This window comes from Mixophyes fleayi, chromosome 5 (genome assembly GCF_038048845.1).
Source record: "Mixophyes fleayi isolate aMixFle1 chromosome 5, aMixFle1.hap1, whole genome shotgun sequence".
NCBI lineage: Eukaryota > Metazoa > Chordata > Amphibia > Anura > Limnodynastidae > Mixophyes > Mixophyes fleayi.
The window spans coordinates 874,506-894,112 of NC_134406.1; the positions used below are offsets into that span (position 1 = coordinate 874,506).

The following is a 19,607-nucleotide window of genomic DNA, read 5'->3' on the forward strand; positions in this document are numbered from 1 at the left end:
GGGCCCTTTGGCGTCTTAGAAACTTTACGACAGCGGGTACGCCAGTGGCACACTCACAACACATAAAAGGACTTCTGACAGCGATACAGTTACCTAGAACAGTAGCCGTCATAAAGTGCAAAGCCCATACCTTTGAAGAAGACCTAGTGTCATTGGGCAACAACAGGGCAGACGAAGCTGCTAAATGGGCAGCAGGGCAACCTATGACTTTATCAACCGAGACTATGATGGTTTTTCAGATATTAGACATGCAGAAATTAATTAAAATGTAAGATTTGTGTTCCCTGCAGGAAAAGGTGGTCTGGAAGGCGAAGAGATGTGGTCAAGAGTCCTCAGGACTCTGGAGGGATGGACACGGTAAGCCTATAGCTCCCCGAACATACTATCCAAGCCTGGCTGAAGCAGCACACGGTCTGACTCACCTGGGTAAAGAAGGTATGTGCAAACTGGTGAGAGCATACTGGTGTGCTCCTGGATTTTCCTCTCAGGCTGGTAAGAAAGCAATGTCATGTCTTACTTGTTTGAGGAAAAATGTCAGGAAAACTATTCCAACTTAACCATCCCACATCCCTCCTACAGACGGACCTTTTCAGGTAATAGAAATTGACTATATCCAATTACCACCGTGCAGGAATCTAAAGTATGTGTTAGTGTGTATTGATGTGTTTTCCGGTTGGGTAGAAGCATATCCGGCAGCCACTAATACTGCTGTGTTCACTGCAAAGAAAATTGTACAAGATTTTGTGTGTAGGTTCGGTATCCCTAGAATCATTGAAAGTGATAGGGGTACCCACTTTACTGGTGATATCTTCCAGAATATGTGTAAGCTCATGGGAATCAGTAGCAGACTTCACACCCCTTACCGACCACAAGCCAGTGGTAAGGTGGAAAGAGTAAATGGTACTATAAAGAACAAGCTTGGTAAAATAATGGCTGAAACTGTGTTGGCATGGCCTGAAGCTTTGCCACTAGTCCTCCATAGCATTCGAACCACTCCTAGACCTCCTCTTAATCTGTCCCCCTTTGAGATACTGTTCGGTCGACAACCTCATTTGATCGTGAGTCCGCAAGACGACTTAAAGTGTAATAATGAAGTGACTGTGCAATATCTTATAAAAATGAGCAGACAGCTGAAACAACAACAACAAAAACTCAAAATGCTGTCACCTGGTATGCCAGAAACGAATTGTCATGATGTTGAACCTGGGGACTATGTTATGATCCGCAATTTCTTACGTCCAGGTTGTTTAACAGACCGTTGGGAAGGCCCGTACCAAGTGCTGCTGACCAGTACTACATCACTGAAGGTTGCAGAAAGAGACACTTGGGTCCATTCCACCCACTGCAGGAGAGTCAATAACCCGGAGAAAGTGCAATATAAAACTAAGACCGACGACACAGATCTGTCACTCGTAAATCTGTTCCGGGAGACCTAAGGCCCGCATTTAAGACACCTGAGCCAGAGACGTTGCATCAGAACTATCTTTCCAGCTATGGAGTGGCGGTTTTTGTTTTTCTTTTGTTCCAGGATTTTCCTTGTTTTTACTTTTTCTAGGACATTCTATTTTTGTGAAGGAGGATGGAGGACAGAGGAAGGTTCTGGCAGTGATACGAATGAAATGGAGGTTGAGGAAAAGTTATTAGAATACCCAGACAGTCCATCATCAAGCTTGGTCCAGGGGTTATGAAAAGGTCTGCTAGCTCGGGAACTCGGAGGCAGTGTGAGGGGCTATTGTCTGATGAGTATTGTATCTGCAAGTTCTGTGACTCCCTAGTTGAAGAGAGATGCATCCAATGATGTCAGTCCACCGGTAATCTGAATGTGGGCGGGCATCCTTTGGAGGATTATCACTCCCTGGTGTGTAAGGTGCTAAACCAAACCGAGTGCTGGGTGTGCTCTCACGTGCCGCAGGGGCAGCATAACATAGGACTAGTGCCATTCCCATTAAACATCTCCGAAGTACTCAAATTGAGGGGTGGGAGGCCCATAGAGGGGAGGTACAATAACACTAGGTCCCCTAGTCTAACGCTTCGACAATACTCTGTAGACAGATCTTTGCTGTGTCTAAATATCTCTCATGCAAAGCATCTGGAGAATTGGGAAGCTGACCTATCAGATCAGACAATGGCTCGCCACGCTCATTTTGGAGGGAGACTGAGGCCACCAATAAGCAGGAATGTTGACGGAAGTCACAAATTAGGGCGTGTAACCAAACATAAGAAAGTATCCATTGGAAAAATCTCTATAGATAATTGTAAAAATGTCATCCATGCTGACACGTGTCTTGAGCAAATGGAGACACTAGGCATGGGTAGTTTTATCGAAACTCTGTGTGATATAATTAATGGACATACTGTTCCTTATGTTCTCCCTGATGATGTGTACTTTGTTTGTGGGAGGAAAGCTTATTCCTGGGTGACTCCGAGTTCCAAGGGCTTGTGTTTCTTAGCTAAACTGGTTCCTGAAATCATGACTATTACTCATGAAGAAATGGTTGGTATTCACAAGACTACATCACCACCATACATACACACACACACAGTATGAACACCGTGGCAAGAGAAATATAATTCCTGGTGAGGAGCCCATAGCTACAAAATTGATTAGTGAAACCGCTGGGTTTCAAGTTATGGTTGCTCTAGATCTCACCAGGACCGCTCGGGGAACATTAAACTTTAAATATATCCAAGACCTAGCTAAATTAATAGATAATATCACCGAGATGTATGATGACACTTTCAGGTATACTGCAAGGGAGCTACAAGCGTACAAGAAGGAGTTGGTGCAACATAGACTGGTACTAAATTATCTCACCTCTATTACTGGTCGGTACTGTGTGACACTGGCCACCCAATTCGGTGTAAAATGTTGCACGTACATCACCAATAATACGGATGACCCTAAGGAGGTTATAGACCGGAAGATGGATGAAATTCTGCAACTGAAATGGGAATTTCGAAGGAACCATAATTCTTCGTTATATGAGGTCGGGGAAAAGGTGGCGGGTTGGTTCTCATGGTTGAACCCTGTGAAATGGTTCTCCGGTCTGGGGGAGTGGGTACAGGAAATGGTTGCGAGTGTAGGTAAGCTCCTTCTCCTTATACTGGGTGTCATCTTAGCAATTGGTTTGTGTGTCAAATGTGTTCCTACTGTGTTGAAGTGTGGGAAACAGTCTTCTGGGAGTAACACTGAGAAAGAGACTGAAAGGGTGGTGCAAGACACCGAGATCATGGTATGTGAAGAAGTGTTGTATAACCCTGAACTTGAAACGGTGATTAGGTGATAGTTTATTATACTATCAAAGGGTGGAGCTGTCGAAGTCAGCAAATTGGATAAAGTCATTTCAATTAAAATCGAGTAAACTTGGTTGTCTTTGTTTGAAAAGATGCGTACGGTACGCTACGGTGTGGAAGGGCACGCTACGGTGTGGAAGGGCTTACGCAGCTGCAACATGTGGCAACAACAGTATTTAGTCTTTTACATACATTCGCACAAACACGCACACTTGTAAAATAGTACACATTAATGGTAGTTGCAACACATAGTCATTTATGTCGAAATATAGTAGCATTTATATGTAATATTATAAGTTATAGGCATATCAGTAAAACATATGGTACTCGTTGAAGGAATCTAGTCATGTGTGGTATCATACTAATCCTCTTCGCATTTGCAACTGTCCGGTTCACTCTGCGAAGGAATCGAAGAGTGCATACACAAGTTATTAATGTTAAGGAATTATGGACTATTATGATGAGTAATCTTGGCTGGAAGATCAGAGCTCATCCCCTGGAGAGATGACCCCCTCCTTTGGATTCCTGAGCTTAAACTAGCCTATGATCTGCAACCCCCTGGACCCTCCTGATGCCTGGACCAATAGAAGCAAGCCACACCTTAGCATTGTTTTACTGTATCTCTGTTTGCATATAAGCAGCAGCTCCTCATCCAGAGTTCAGTCACCTAGACCACAGACTTCAGGACTAAATGACTGTTCACTGGATCCAGAGCGCCTGCGATAAGTAACGGCTGTACTTATTATTTCACTAAGATATATCTACTGCTACTTTTTGAGAATAAATCTTTGTGCGTTGGAAACACAAATCGAGATTCGACAATCGTTATTGGATAGCGACAAAACGCTCATAACATATCATACTCATCACATTATTATATACTCTGCTAGTGTTACTTAGGCTGTTCTGTAACACTAATAAAATTAGCACGTCTTCACAATTCACAGTAATATATTTATATTTAATATACATAGGGATAGTGTAATATCTTCACGATATATAGTATTACTATTCACATTCTGTCCCAGATGGTTGTATATATTTTACTTTTTGCCTAATTGGGACTCTGTTCCATTTTCACATTTTCTTACACTATTCGCTACTCTTTTTAATTTATTAATATGCCTCGTTAATCCTAATATCTTTCTTAGTATCACCATGTGAATAAGTCACAATTCCTATGCATGATAATATAATACTTGATATATGCTCAAAAGTATTAGATTAAGTAATTTTTAACAATAACCCCCCTTCTTTTCAGCTAGTTATGGATCATATTTATTTAGAGAAGGCAATTATGAGTCATCATATGGGTGAAGATATGTTTATCTCTATATGTAGCTATAATTACCATTATATGTTACATAGTGAATTTTAACCTATGGGCAATTCAATGTATTACAGACATTTACCGATATAAAGTGTTCATGGGCTTCTTAGATGAGATTGATATTCAACCAATGAGGAATGCTGAAAAGGTGGGACTTACTATTCATTCTCCTCTAATAGGAGAGCAATTCACCTTTTCCTCTCTCGGACCACCATCTCCTCTCTTTTAGCATCTCTCCAGCCCTCTCATCGTCCCCATCCCCCAAGGTTACTCTCACCAGGCGTAATCTTGACACAGTTGATCCTACCAATTTCTTCTCCTCCCTGGGCTCGCTCCTCTCCCCCATCACCACTCTTTCTTGCCCTGATGAGGCTGTCTCCTCTCACAATCACACTCTTACCACTACAATTGACTCTGTCGCCCTTTCTGTCACCATCAAGCTTCATCCGTCCCCGCCTGAACTGTGGCACTCAAAACTTACCCGCTATCTTCAAAATAGCTCCCACCGTGCAGAACAGCTCTGGAGAAAGTCACGCACTCATGCTGACTTCCTCCACTTCCAGTTCATGGTTGCGTCCTACAGTTCGGCCCTATAGCTCTCTAAACAATCCTTCTTTAAGGCACTAATTTCTTCCCAATCCTCCAATCCCGGTTGGCTTTTCTTTTTTGTCCTGGCTCTTTCCCCCAGTTAGTGCCTCCCTGTGTCTCCCCCTTTCCTTTAGGATATAAGCTCTCAGGAGCAGGGCCCTCTTTCCTTGTGTGCTCTTTCTACTATTCCATCACCCTCTGTACCTCTTGGCTGCTTTCCTAAGCTTCGGCCTACTTCTCGCTGATTTCTACCGTCACTTTCACTTATTGTCCCAGAAATAATTTGATTTGCATTACCGTGTTACGTGTGTGTATATATTTGTATATATGTTTGTTCTTCATATTTTGTTCTTTATGTATCATGTTGTTTCATGGGTCGCTGTTTTCTGTATATGTCATATACGGCGCTGCGGACCCTTTGTGGCGCCTTATAAATTAAAGATAATACTAATAATAATAACAATACTGTCGTTCAGAATGAGTCTAACGGTCTCTGATTGGCTACAATAACTCATGTGATGATGGGGGTGTGTCCCTCAGAGTATTTAAGAAATGTCAGTTCTGTCTCTCGGCTTACCATGGACCAAGCAGACCTAAGCGAAATGCACATCGGCATTACTGCTGTCTGCACCTTTTATCTGAATTACAAGGCAGCCTATTCATAACGGATTCATACTGTTCCAATAAACCCTCATTTAGTTTAGAGTCAGTATCTACGCAGACAGCAATACACTCCCCATATCTTTGGGTAGGTTGTGGACTTACATTGGTTTGGGACAGCTTTAGAGCTAAGGTTTATCAGGCTTCACATATATCTCCTCCGATTTCTGCCTTTAAGCATAAGTCCTGTCATTAATACAGAAGATCGTTGGCGCAGACAGCAGTTTTATTTGAGGACGGTGTATGCATACACACCTGGTTTTATATTTCGCTTATTTTAAATTTATTTAATGAAAGTTAGATTTTAATTTGGTGATGATCCCTATAATATAAATTATTGGAGCTGATAGTGCATCTTTATAACAAACTTTGTCTCCTAATTGTACTATAAGTTTAAGATTACACCCTATGTAATAAAGATAAGACTACATATATAAATACTGAATAGAAAAGATATGAGATGTTTAAAAAAAATATTTTTTGTAATAAAGTACAGATGGGAACTCAGCTCCCTGTAATTAGTGCGATCATTTTATTTTTCTTTCTATTACATACACTCTGCAAACAGCCAGGCTCAGGGCATGGGAAGCCTCCAATGCTTGACCCATGAGACTGGCTTTTCCTTGATACCGTGTATGGTCATCAGTGCCTGGAACACCTGCAGATGTGCGCCTCATTGTTCCTGCATCCCAAATGAGGTCCGGAGCTCCCTCCTTGGTCTTTCTGGTTGAGCCGGACCGACTAATATTCTGTGGGATCTGAACTCATTGATGGCTGTTTCAGAACAGTCCAGTGTCCATTCCTGGGTGTTTTTTGAAGTGTGTTTGGGTCATAATCCTACTGGAATACCCCTGACCTTCAACGGAGACACAGATTTCTGACACTGGGTTGAACACTGCACTCCAAAATGGCCTAGTAATCTCCAGATTTCATTATGCCATGCACATGTTTATGGCACCCAGTGCTGGATGCAGCATAGCAACCCCAAAACATCACTCAATTTCCTCCATGTTTGATTGTAGGGAAGGTGTACTCTTCATTTTGCTTTCTGTAAACACAAGACATTCTCCCAGAAGGAATTTGGTTTCTTCAGGAATGTTATTATTATTCTTTATTTATATAGCGTCACAAAGTTTTCGCAGTGCCGTACAATAAGCACAATACAAACAGTAGAATACAGGGAAATAGTACAGAACAATAAACGAGTAATACCATAACTCCAGAAGCTCCAGGCATAGCAATTATAGTGAAGTTTTGGATTCTGAAATGGGATGAGGTGATCAGAGTGAAGGAGAGGCGACGGTCATTGGCCGATCGCAGGGAAGAGGTGGGAGTGTGAATGGAGAGGAGATTGATGATGTAAGGGGCAGTGGAGTGGGAAAGAGCTTTCTAGGTGAGGGTAAGGTGTTTGAAGGTTATAGTAGTCAAGACAAGAAATGATGAGTGCGTGGATAATGGTTTTGGTGGCATCCTGAGAAAGGAAGGGCCGAAAGCGGGTGATTTTGCAAATTAGGAGGTGACGGGATTGAGTAAGGGATTCAATATGGGAGGCAAATGAGTAGAGGGCCGAGAACAGAGGGGGAGGAGAGGAACCAGACGTGGTTACAGAGAAAGAGAAGTTAGCGATGTAGGAGGTGAACCAGGCAAGGACAGAGCCAGAGAGGCCGAGAGAAAGAAGGGTCTGCAACAGGAGGGGGTGGTCCATGGTATCAAAGGCAGCAGAGAGGTCTAGGAGGATGAGCAAAAAGGGACGCCTGGATTTTGCGGAGAGAAGATCATTAGTTTCTTTAGCCAGGGTGGTTTCAGTGGAGGGGGCAAAAACTAGACTGGAGAGGGTCAAGGAGGAAATTATCCGAGAGGTGACTGGTCAGGCGGTGTAGACAATCCGCTTAAGTGATTTAGAGGCAAAGGGGAGAATTGAAATGGAGCCGTAGTTAGCAAGTGAGGTGGGATCAAGATTGGGTTTTTGAGAATGGGAGAAATAAGGGCATGTTTAAAGGAGGGGACGATGCCACTGGAGAGAGATAGGTTGAAGAGGTGTGCTAGGTAGGAGCAAGCAGTGGGGGAGAGGGAGTGAAGGAGGTGAGAGGGGATGGGATCCAGGTGGCAGGTGGACAGGGGAGAGGAAAGAATAAGGAAGTGGACTTCTTCACCCAAAGTAGGGCAGAAGGTGCACCAGGGTTGATTGTCAGAAGAGGGTGGCAGGAGATGGAAGGGAGGAGGAGATGTCGAGTCTGATGGCCTCAATTTTGGAGGAGAAAAAGTAGGCAAAGTCAGTAGCAGAGGCAGAGTGGGATAGGAAAGGGGGTGTGAACGTGCCAAAGAGGCGGCGGAGATTAGAGAACTGAGAAGAAATGAGGGACTTAAAGTAAGATTGTTTAGTGAGGGAGAGGGCTGAGCAGTATGAAGAGAGGATAAATTTAAAGTGAAGTTTTAGCAAACTCTGGTTGGGCGTTCTTATATTTCTGTAATACATAATAGTCCCTCTTATAATGACTGACATCCCAGTTATACACAGTCATTCCCCATTATACAAACTGATACCCCAGTAATGCACAGTGACCCCTTTATACAGACTGACACCCCAGTTATACACAGTGTCCCCCTTATACACTCTGACACCCCAGTTATACACAGTGACCTCCTTATACACTCTGACGCCCCAGTTATACACAGTGACCTCCTTATACACTCTGACACCCCAGTTATACACAGTGACCTCCTTATACAGACTGACACCCCAGTTATACACAGTGTCCCCCTTATACACTCTGACACCCCAGTTATACACAGTGACCTCCTTATACACTCTGACACCCCAGTTATACAGTGACCTCCTTATACAGATTGACACCCCAGTTATACACAGTGACCTCCTTATACAGATTGACACCCCAGTTATACACAGTGACCCCCTTATACAGACTGACACCCCAGTTATACACAGTGACCTCCTTATACAGATTGACACCCCAGTATTCCACAGTGACCTCCTTATACACACTGACACCCCAGTATTCCACAGTGACCTCCTTATACAGACTGACACCCCAGTTATACACAGTGACCTCCTTATACACACTGACACCCCAGTTATACACAGTGACCTCCTTATACAGACTGACACCCCAGTTATACACAGTGACCTCCTTATACACACTGACACCCCAGTTATACACAGTGACCCCCTTATACAGACTGACACCCCAGTTATACACAGTGACCTCCTTATACACACTGACACCCCAGTTATACACACTGTCACCCCAGTTATACACAGTGACCTCCTTATACAGACTGACACCCCAGTTATACACAGTGACCTCCTTATACACTCTGATACCCCAGTTATACACAGTGACCTCCTTATACACACTGACACCCCAGTTATACACAGTGACCTCCTTATACAGACTGACACCCCAGTTATACAGTGACCCCCTTATACAGACTGACACCCCAGTTATACACAGTGACCTCCTTATACACACTGACACCCCAGTTATACACAGTGACCTCCTTATACACACTGACACCCCAGTTATACACAGTGACCCCCTTATACACTCTGATACCCCAGTTATACACAGTGACCTCCTTATACAGACTGACACCCCAGTTATACACAGTGACCTCCTTATACACACTGACACCCCAGTTATACACAGTGACCCCCTTATACAGACTGACACCCCAGTTATACACAGTGACCCCCTTATACACTCTGACACCCCAGTTATACACAGTGACCTCCTTATACACACTGACACCCCAGTTATACACAGTGACCTCCTTATACAGATTGACACCCCAGTTATACACAGTGACCCCCTTATACACTCTGACACCCCAGTTATACACAGTGACCTCCTTATACACTCTGACACCCCAGTTATACACAGTGACCCCCTTATACACACTGACACCCCAGTTATACACAGTGACCCCCTTATACACTCTGACACCCTAGTTATACACAGAGACCCCCTTATACACTCTGACACCCCAGTATTCCACAGTGACCTCCTTATACAGACTGACACCCCAGTTATACAGTGACCCCCTTATACAGACTGACACCCCAGTTATACACAGTGACCTCCTTATACACTCTGATACCCCAGTTATACACAGTGACCCCCTTATACACACTGACACCCCAGTTATACACAGTGACCTCCTTATACACACTGACACCCCAGTTATACACAGTGACCCCCTTATACACTCTGATACCCCAGTTATACACAGTGACCTCCTTATACAGACTGACACCCCAGTTATACACAGTGACCTCCTTATACACACTGACACCCCAGTTATACACAGTGACCCCCTTATACAGACTGACACCCCAGTTATACACAGTGACCCCCTTATACACTCTGACACCCCAGTTATACACAGTGACCTCCTTATACACACTGACACCCCAGTTATACACAGTGACCCCCTTATACAGACTGACACCCCAGTTATACACAGTGATCCCTTATACACTCTGACACCCCAGTTATACACAGTGACCTCCTTATACACACTGACACCCCAGTTATACACAGTGACCTCCTTATACAGATTGACACCCCAGTTATACACAGTGACCCCCTTATACACTCTGACACCCGTTATACACAGTGACCTCCTTATACACTCTGACACCCCAGTTATACACAGTGACCTCCTTATACACACTGACACCCCAGTTATACACAGTGACCCCCTTATACACTCTGACACCCTAGTTATACACAGAGACCACCTTATACACTCTGACACCCCAGTATTCCACAGTGACCTCCTTATACAGACTGACACCCTAGTTATACACAGTGACCTCCTTATACACTCTGATACCCCAGTTATACACAGTGACCCCCTTATACACACTGACACCCCAGTTATACACAGTGACCTCCTTATACACACTGACACCCCAGTTATACACAGTGACCTCCTTATACACACTGACACCCCAGTTATACACAGTGACCCCCTTATACACTCTGATACCCCAGTTATACACAGTGACCTCCTTATACAGACTGACACCCCAGTTATACACAGTGACCTCCTTATACACACTGACACCCCAGTTATACACAGTGACCCCCTTATACAGACTGACACCCCAGTTATACAGTGACCCCCTTATACACTCTGACACCCCAGTTATACACAGTGACCTCCTTATACACACTGACACCCCAGTTATACACAGTGACCTCCTTATACAGATTGACACCCCAGTTATACACAGTGACCCCCTTATACACTCTGACACCCCAGTTATACACAGTAACCCCCTTATACACTCTGACGCCCGAGTTATTAAATGACACCCTTATACACTCTGATACCCCAGTTATACACAGTGACCCCCTTATACAGACTGACACCCCAGTTATACACAGTGACCTCCTTATACACACTGACACCCCAGTTATACACAGTGACCTCCTTATACACACTGACACCCCAGTTATACACAGTAACCTCCTTATACACTCTGACACCCCAGTTATACACAGTAACCTCCTTATACACTCTGACGCCCGAGTTATTAAATGACACCCTTACACCCAGTGAATCCACACCGCTATTATGTATATTTGGGATTGGCAAGATGACGTCACACAGCCGATACTCTATCGCTATCTGCCAGCACATAACATGTCCGCCGCGTCACGTGACGTCAGTGATTACAGCGCACTGTTCCATTCAGAAGATTCCACCAGAACACCGCGCATGCGCACAGACCGCCAGCAGCTGCTGGTCGCCAAGACAACGGCGGAAAACAGCTTCCCTTCCGTGACCGTCCCGGCATCCTCTGCGGCACCCACACCGGAGAGCAAACCGAGGTAACAACCGTCACTTACCTATATTCAGCCCCCTATATACTGACCTATAAGTTTATACTATGCCCCTATACACTGACCTGTATTATATATATGTATATACTCTGCTCCTTATATGCTGTATACACTGCCCTTTATTATATATATGTATATACTCTGCTCCTTATATACTGTATACACTGATCTGTATTATATATGTGTATATACCATGCCTGCTATATACTGTCCTATAGGTTTATGCCATGCCCCTATATACTGTATACACTGACCTATATTATATATGTGTATATACTCTGTTCCTTATATTCTAACCTGTATTATATATGTATATACCCTGCCTGCTATATATTGACTGATTATATATATGTGTATATTCCCTGCCAAATAAATATACTGTATACGCTGATCTGTATTATATATGTATATTGCCTACCCCCTATATACTGACCTATATTATATATGTATATACCCTGCCCCATATACACTGATCTACACTATATGGACAAAAGCATTCAGACACTTGACCATTACACCAACAGGGACTGTAATGACATTGTACACAAATACATATATTTTAATATGGAGTTGGTCCCCCTTTTGCAGTGATAACAGCTTCCACTCTTCTTGGAAGGTTTTCCACAAGATGTTGGAGTGTTTCTGTGGGAATTTGTGCCCATTCATTCTGTAGAACATTTATGAGGTCAGACACTGATGTTGGACAAGAAGACCTGGCTCACAATCTATGTTCCAGTTCATACCAATGGTGTTCGATAGGGTTGAGGTCAGGGCTCTGTGCGGGCCAGTCAAGTTCTTCCACACCGAACTCATCAAACCATGTCTTTGTATTCCTTGTTTTTTGCACTAGGTCATGTTGGAATAGAAAAAGGCCTTCCCCAAGCTGTTGCCACAAAGTTGGAAGCATAGCATTGTTCAAAATGACTTGGTATTAATATTGCCTTTCACTGGAGATAAGGGGCCTAGCCCAAACCCTGGAAAACAGTCCCAAACCATTATCCCTCATCCACCAAACTTCAGAGTTGTCATAGTGCATTCAGGCAGGTAACATTCTCCCGGCATCCGCCAAACCCAGACTCGCCCATCTGTCTGCCAAACAGAGGAGTGGGATTCGTCACTCCACAGAACACGTTTCCACTGCTCCACAGTCCAGTGTCGGTGTGCTTTACACCACTCCATCCAACGCTTGGCATTGGTCTTGGTGATGTGAGGCTGCATGCAGCTGCTCGGCCATGGAAACCCATTCCATTAAGCTCCCGCTGCACAGTTCTTGTGCTTACATTAATTCCAATGGAAGTTCAGAACTCTTCAGCTATGGAATCATCACCATTTATTTATATATAGTGTCACTGATTCCGCAGCACTGTACAGAGAACTCATTCACATCAGTCCCTGCCCCATTGGAGCTTACAGTCTAAATTCCCTAACACACACAGACAGACAGCGAGAGAGACTAGGGTCAATTTTGATAGCAGGCAATAAATCTACTAGTATGTTTTTGGGTGTGGGAGGAAACCGGAGCACCCGGAGGAAACCCACACAAACACGGGGAGAACACACAAACTCCACACAGTTAAGACCATGGACAGGAATTGAACTCATGACCCCAGCGCTGTGAGGCAGAAGTGCTAACCACTGAGCCACCGTGATGGAATCGGCAGAGCGTTGGCGATTTTTACTTACCTTGCACCTTAGCAGTCGTTGACCCTGCTCTGTGATGTTATGTGGTCTTCCGCTTCGTGCAGAGTTGCACTTGTCTCTAAACGCTTCCACTGTCTAATAATATCACTTCCAGTTGACAGTGGAATATCCAGCAGGGTTGAAACTTCACGAACCGTCTTATTGCAAAGGTGGCATCCTATCACAGTACCACGCTTGTAGTCACTGAGATCTTCACAACGACCCATTTTGTATCACAAATGTTTACAAATGGAGACTGCATGGCTGGTGCTTGATTTTATACACCTCTTGCAACGGGTCTGATTGAAACACCTCAATTCAATAATTAAAATACTTTTGTCCATATAGTCTATATTATGTATATACCCTGCTCCTATTTACTGTATACACTGCATTGTTTTCCCCAGAACATTTTGGCAACCGGGTGACATTAAGAAGTAGCCGGGTGGGGGCAGCTATAATACTTTGCAATAATAAAGAAACATTTTGTAGGTTTTTTCCCACACCTGCCAGGACTGGTGGTCAGTGGTCTAACACACACTGGCTGTAGGGCTCAAATAGTGCCTGTTCTAATAGGAGAAACAATGGTTTGTTCTATTATAATAGGACTCTGTTGGACTCCAAGAGCCGGGTGGAACACCAGGGAAATAGTTGCTGGGGAGAACACTGCACTGACCTATATTATATACTGACCTATACTATGTATATACGCTGCCCTCTATATACTGTATACACTGACCTATATCCTATATTCACATAGACTGATCCCACACACTGACCTATATTGTACATTTACGTATTAAATGTATTAGTATTTTATCTGATTACATAATATGTTATGTGTTGTTTCCACTAGTTATGAATTGATACTTTTTCTATTATAGATTGCGTATGTCTTTATATCATTGTGATTGTCCTCTTTGAATGGGATCTGGAGTCTGTGTCTGGAGCTGTTAGTGACACCATGAGTGGCCCTGAGGTGGAGGACCACATTTCGCAGAAGTATGATATAAAGAAACGTCTTGGAAAAGGGGTCAGTCTGTTACTGTTATAGGACACACAACATATCAGAGAATGGTCCTGTCATGGTTTATAGCACCAAGGGAGACATCTGTCGTTACCATAACTCTTTATTTACTTTGTGTAATATTATAAATATGGTTCAAGTATAATGTTTATTTTATGTTCCAAATCATCCATTCCTATTTTCTGCGCAAGGGACTTCTATGATGCTGATGATACTCATTGGCTGGCGCTGTGGGCGGGGTCTGTGCATATTGAGTTTTAGTGCATATAAAGTAAGTGCTAGATCTTGCACACGGTAGCAGACATTGTCCCATTAGTAGATTATCCCCCTAGGTCTACCTGGGTAGCATAGTAAAAGTCAGCAAAATTCATACATTGCCTTATGGAATCTGGGGGGGTTTATATTTTAGATCTCACATGTTTAATGGGGTTCTCTCAGCTTACATGTTATTCAATCTTCCACACCCCATTCTAGACTGTCAACATGGAAAAAGGAAGAACAGATAATATATGTATAAGTAAGTGACAATTATCAGCAGGGTTACTCCCAGCATTAATATGTATCATAAGACCCTAGTGTTACCGGATCTCAGATGTAGAAATATCCCTGTTTGTGTGTAATATATATATATATATATATACTGAAATCCCGTTCTCTGCATATCATTTGGCATGATGGGTACAGTGGGGAACATCATACAACATGGTTTCCATCCTGTCGGATCCAGTCCTGTTCAGGACAGTGCCATAGACTGTTCTCACAATCCACCAGATAGTTGGAGAAAACCTTCACGGCCGGCAGTGAAGATACGGGGAACTTTGGGATGTAAGAGGGGGGTTTTATCTTGTCCAAAGTTCTTGTAAGTAGAATGGCCTAACATTGATAATGAGTATTATAAGTGACTCTTATTGCTGAGCTAAGATGTTATTATGTTAGACACTTTCTTCCATTCCATTTGGAGTGACTGTGATTTTATGGTCTAGTGGTAGATATAATGTTACTGAAGCTTGGTGGTTACTTAAGGAGGTTAAGGGGACAATGCCTAAGGAAGGACTGACCTTCAGCCATTTAGCAGCTGCCCCCGCAGCCCCAGGCGGCAGCTAGCAGGTGTCCCCGCAGCCCCAGGCGGCAGCTAGCAGGTGCCCCCGCAGCCCCAGGCGGCAGCTAGCAGGTGCCCCCGCAGCCCCAGGCGGCGGCTAGCAGGTGCCCCCGCAGCCCCAGGCGGCGGCTAGCAGGTGCCCCCGCAGCCCCAGGCGGCGGCTAGCAGGTGCCCCCGCAGCCCCAGGCGGCGGCTAGCAGGTGCCCCCGCAGCCCCAGGCGGCGGCTAGCAGGTGCCCCCGCAGCCCCAGGCGGCGGCTAGCAGGTGCCCCCGCAGCCCCAGGCGGCGGCTAGCAGGTGCCCCCGCAGCCCCAGGCGGCAACTATCAGGTGCCCCCGCAGCCCCAGGCGGCAACTATCAGGTGCCCCCGCAGCCCCAGGCGGCAGCTATCAGGTGCCCCCGCAGCCCCAGGCGGCAGCTAGCAGGTGCCCCCGCAGCCCCAGGCGGCAGCTATCAGCTGTCCCCGCAGCCCCAGGCGGCAACTATCAGCTGTCCCCTCAGCCCCAGGCGGCAGCTAGCAGGTGCCCCCGCAGCCCCAGGCGGCAGCTAGCAGGTGCCCCCGCAGCCCCAGGCGGCAGCTAGCAGGTGCCCCCGCAGCCCCAGGCGGCAGCTAGCAGGTGCCCCCGCAGCCCCAGGCGGCAGCTAGCAGGTGCCCCCGCAGCCCCAGGCGGCAGCTAGCAGGTGCCCCCGCAGCCCCAGGCGGCAGCTAGCAGGTGCCCCCGCAGCCCCAGGCGGCAGCTAGCAGCTGTCCCCGCAGCCCCAGGCGGCAACTATCAGCTGTCCCCGCAGCCCCAGGCGGCAGCTAGCAGGTGCCCCCGCAGCCCCAGGCGGCAGCTAGCAGGTGCCCCCGCAGCCCCAGGCGGCAGCTAGCAGGTGCCCCCGCAGCCCCAGGCGGCAGCTAGCAGGTGCCCCCGCAGCCCCAGGCGGCAGCTAGCAGGTGCCCCCGCAGCCCCAGGCGGCAACTATCAGGTGCCCCCGCAGCCCCAGGCGGCAGCTATCAGGTGCCCCCGCAGCCCCAGGCGGCAGCTAGCAGGTGCCCCCGCAGCCCCAGGCGGCAGCTATCAGCTGTCCCCGCAGCCCCAGGCGGCAACTATCAGCTGTCCCCTCAGCCCCAGGCGGCAGCTAGCAGGTGCCCCCGCAGCCCCAGGCGGCAGCTAGCAGGTGCCCCCGCAGCCCCAGGCGGCAGCTAGCAGGTGCCCCCGCAGCCCCAGGCGGCAGCTAGCAGGTGCCCCCGCAGCCCCAGGCGGCAGCTAGCAGGTGCCCCCGCAGCCCCAGGCGGCAGCTAGCAGGTGCCCCCGCAGCCCCAGGCGGCAGCTATCAGGTGCCCCCGCAGCCCCAGGCGGCAGCTATCAGGTGCCCCCGCAGCCCCAGGCGGCAGCTAGCAGGTGCCCCCGCAGCCCCAGGCGGCAGCTATCAGCTGTCCCCGCAGCCCCAGGCGGCAACTATCAGCTGTCCCCGCAGCCCCAGGCGGCAGCTAGCAGGTGCCCCCGCAGCCCCAGGCGGCAGCTAGCAGGTGCCCCCGCAGCCCCAGGCGGCAGCTAGCAGGTGCCCCCGCAGCCCCAGGCGGCAACTATCAGCTGTCCCCGCAGCCCCAGGTGGCAACTATCAGGTGCCCCCGCAGCGCTAGGTGCCAACTAGCAGGTTCCCCCACAACCCATAGTAGTAGAGACAGACTGGGAAGCTGGAGGCTGGTATCCTCGTGCATCGCTAGAGGTCTTCAGCTACTATGCAATACCTTTCAGCACTAATTTTGACAACTTCTTCGAGCAGGAGAAAAGAACTCTTCTCCCTGGACAGTGCACCAGGCCAGAGACACTTTGTTCCTGTACAGATGCCAGCAGTTTAATGAACCCTGGACTATATGGTGTTTAAGCTGACGGTTCTGGAGAAAGCCAGTAGTTTGAACTCATTCTATTAGCAGCCATTGGTTTAAGAATCTCATCCCAGATTGGTCATGATCAGGTGGTTTATAGAGAATTAGGACTTACCATTCAGACACAACAGTAAATGTTTAGAGAATACCTTAAATTATGCTTTTGCACATGGAGCCATGCGCTTATCCACAGCATGACCAGGGACATAGTCTAGAGGGACATAGCGCTAGAGGCAGATTACAGACACCCATGAGCGAGTCCGCAGCTTTATCCATAGACAGACTTGCAGCATCTTGGTAGACTCCACAGTTGTGGACAGAGGCCGATCTCCAAGAGACTGTAGGTCGGTCCTACCCCGCACAGAACAAGCTTGGTGTACATGGGACGCATTAGTCCCTCTGGAGATGCAGACAGCACTAGGACTCTCACTGCACCACGTTAGCAAGTTATTTTATAATGGATGTTCCAGTAGGTTGTGCTTAGTGGTGACTTGTACCAGCCACACTACACTCCTCACGCCGTGCAGTCTATAGGGTGAGTGCTTGTTGGGATGTTGGTACTTTTGTTTTCGCCCCAGTAACTCATGTTACAACCATCATTATAACCACAGGCTTACGGCATTGTGTGGAAAGCAATCGATCGCAAAAGTGGAGAAATTGTTGCTGTGAAAAAAATCTTTGATGCCTTTAGGAACCGGACAGACGCTCAGGTGAGGTGGCCTCAGTTTTCTCTCCTTCTGTGTGAGTGATGCCTACGGGAACAGTGAGAGGGACTGTGGTGCATCTACTTATCCGTGTATGGTATCTAACCTGTCATCTCTTACCTCCGTTACAGCGAACATTCCGGGAAATCATGTTCCTTCAGGTGAGATATTCATGCATGTTGTGTCCAGGGCTAATAGCTACATCATTACCCATAATAACCACATGTACCCCGATGTGGCCCAGCAATTCCCGGCCTTCTGAGAACTAATAATGTTCCAGGAAACAGACACCCACTAATGCAGGCAGTGTGGATACATACATGCATGGGATGATGGTAGTTGTAGTTTGCTGCTACTGTCATTGGACACTTTGGGCCGGAGTCTTTAATTAGAGTAAGGCAAAAGAAAGGAGTAAATTTACTCCTGGACAATCCATGTTACAATTCAAGGGGTGCAAATTAGTTTATTATTTTGCACATAAGTTAAATACTGGCTGTTTTTTTATGTAACACACAAATACTTCATGGTTTTATTTTTATACTAACATTTAAATTTGATCTAGGACATGTCCTACCCCAACTATAAATCTGTCCCAACATTTTAAATTTACCTCCCTCTCCAATGCAACATGGTTTTGCCCATGTGCAAAGATACTCCTTTTTTATTTTTGCTTTGCTCTCCTTAATGACTCAGGCCCTTTGTGAGCTGCATTTTAATAAGATGAGAAAGTGATCTATAGGATGCATATAAGAGTCTACAAAAGTATTTCTGGGTTCATAATAAAAAAACAACATTTGTTGGCCATATATTGGCTTTTTTACAGATCTTATTGAAAGATGAAATTAACCTTTAATCTTTACATTTCCTGCTACACCATGAGTGTGCTGGAATTTTCTCTGTGACATATGTGGTTGATTAAATAATCCCCCTTTTGTTAATACCCCACTCACACCCGACCCATATAATTAACATACAAGCATGATAACTCCCGTGTAACTGACTGTCTTTCTGCCATTTCATCTTGGATGTCCTCTCGTCAACTCAAACTTAATCTTTCTAAAACAGAGTTAATAATATTCCCACCCGCCAACAAGAGCATACCTGACATTTCTATCTCTGTTGATAACATGACCATAAATCCCACCCCACAAGCTCGCTGCCTAGGTGTAATCCTTGATTCACGCCTATCCTTTGTTCCCCACATTGACTCTATATCTAAATCATGTTACATACATCTAAAGAACATTTCCAGAATCCGCACATATCTCACACAAAACACTGCTAAAACCTTAATTCATGCACTAATCATCTCCCGCATTGACTATTGCAATTCCCTCCTTACTGGTCTTCCCAAAAACAGACTCAAACCCCTAAAATCTATTTTGCATGCTTCGGCAAGACTGATTTTCCTTGCAAATAGCTATTCCTCTGTTGAATCACTCTGTATGTCTCTACACTGGCTGCCTGTCTTCTACCGAAT

The 19,607-nt window shown here is 46.1% G+C and overlaps 1 protein-coding gene across 1 annotated transcript in view; it reads left to right on the forward strand.

The window, feature by feature from the left end:
* Nucleotides 1–11,653: 11,653 nt before the first annotated feature.
* The window catches only part of MAPK15 (mitogen-activated protein kinase 15), a 29,453-nt gene continuing 21,499 nt past the window's right edge, over nt 11,654–19,607 (forward strand). Inside the window, exons 1-4 of the mRNA XM_075211496.1 lie at nt 11,654–11,733; nt 14,310–14,458; nt 18,035–18,133; nt 18,259–18,288. Of these exons, the coding sequence (XP_075067597.1) occupies nt 14,390–14,458; nt 18,035–18,133; nt 18,259–18,288 (198 nt within the window). The 5' untranslated portion in view covers nt 11,654–11,733; nt 14,310–14,389. The remainder of the gene's footprint in view (nt 11,734–14,309; nt 14,459–18,034; nt 18,134–18,258; nt 18,289–19,607) is intronic.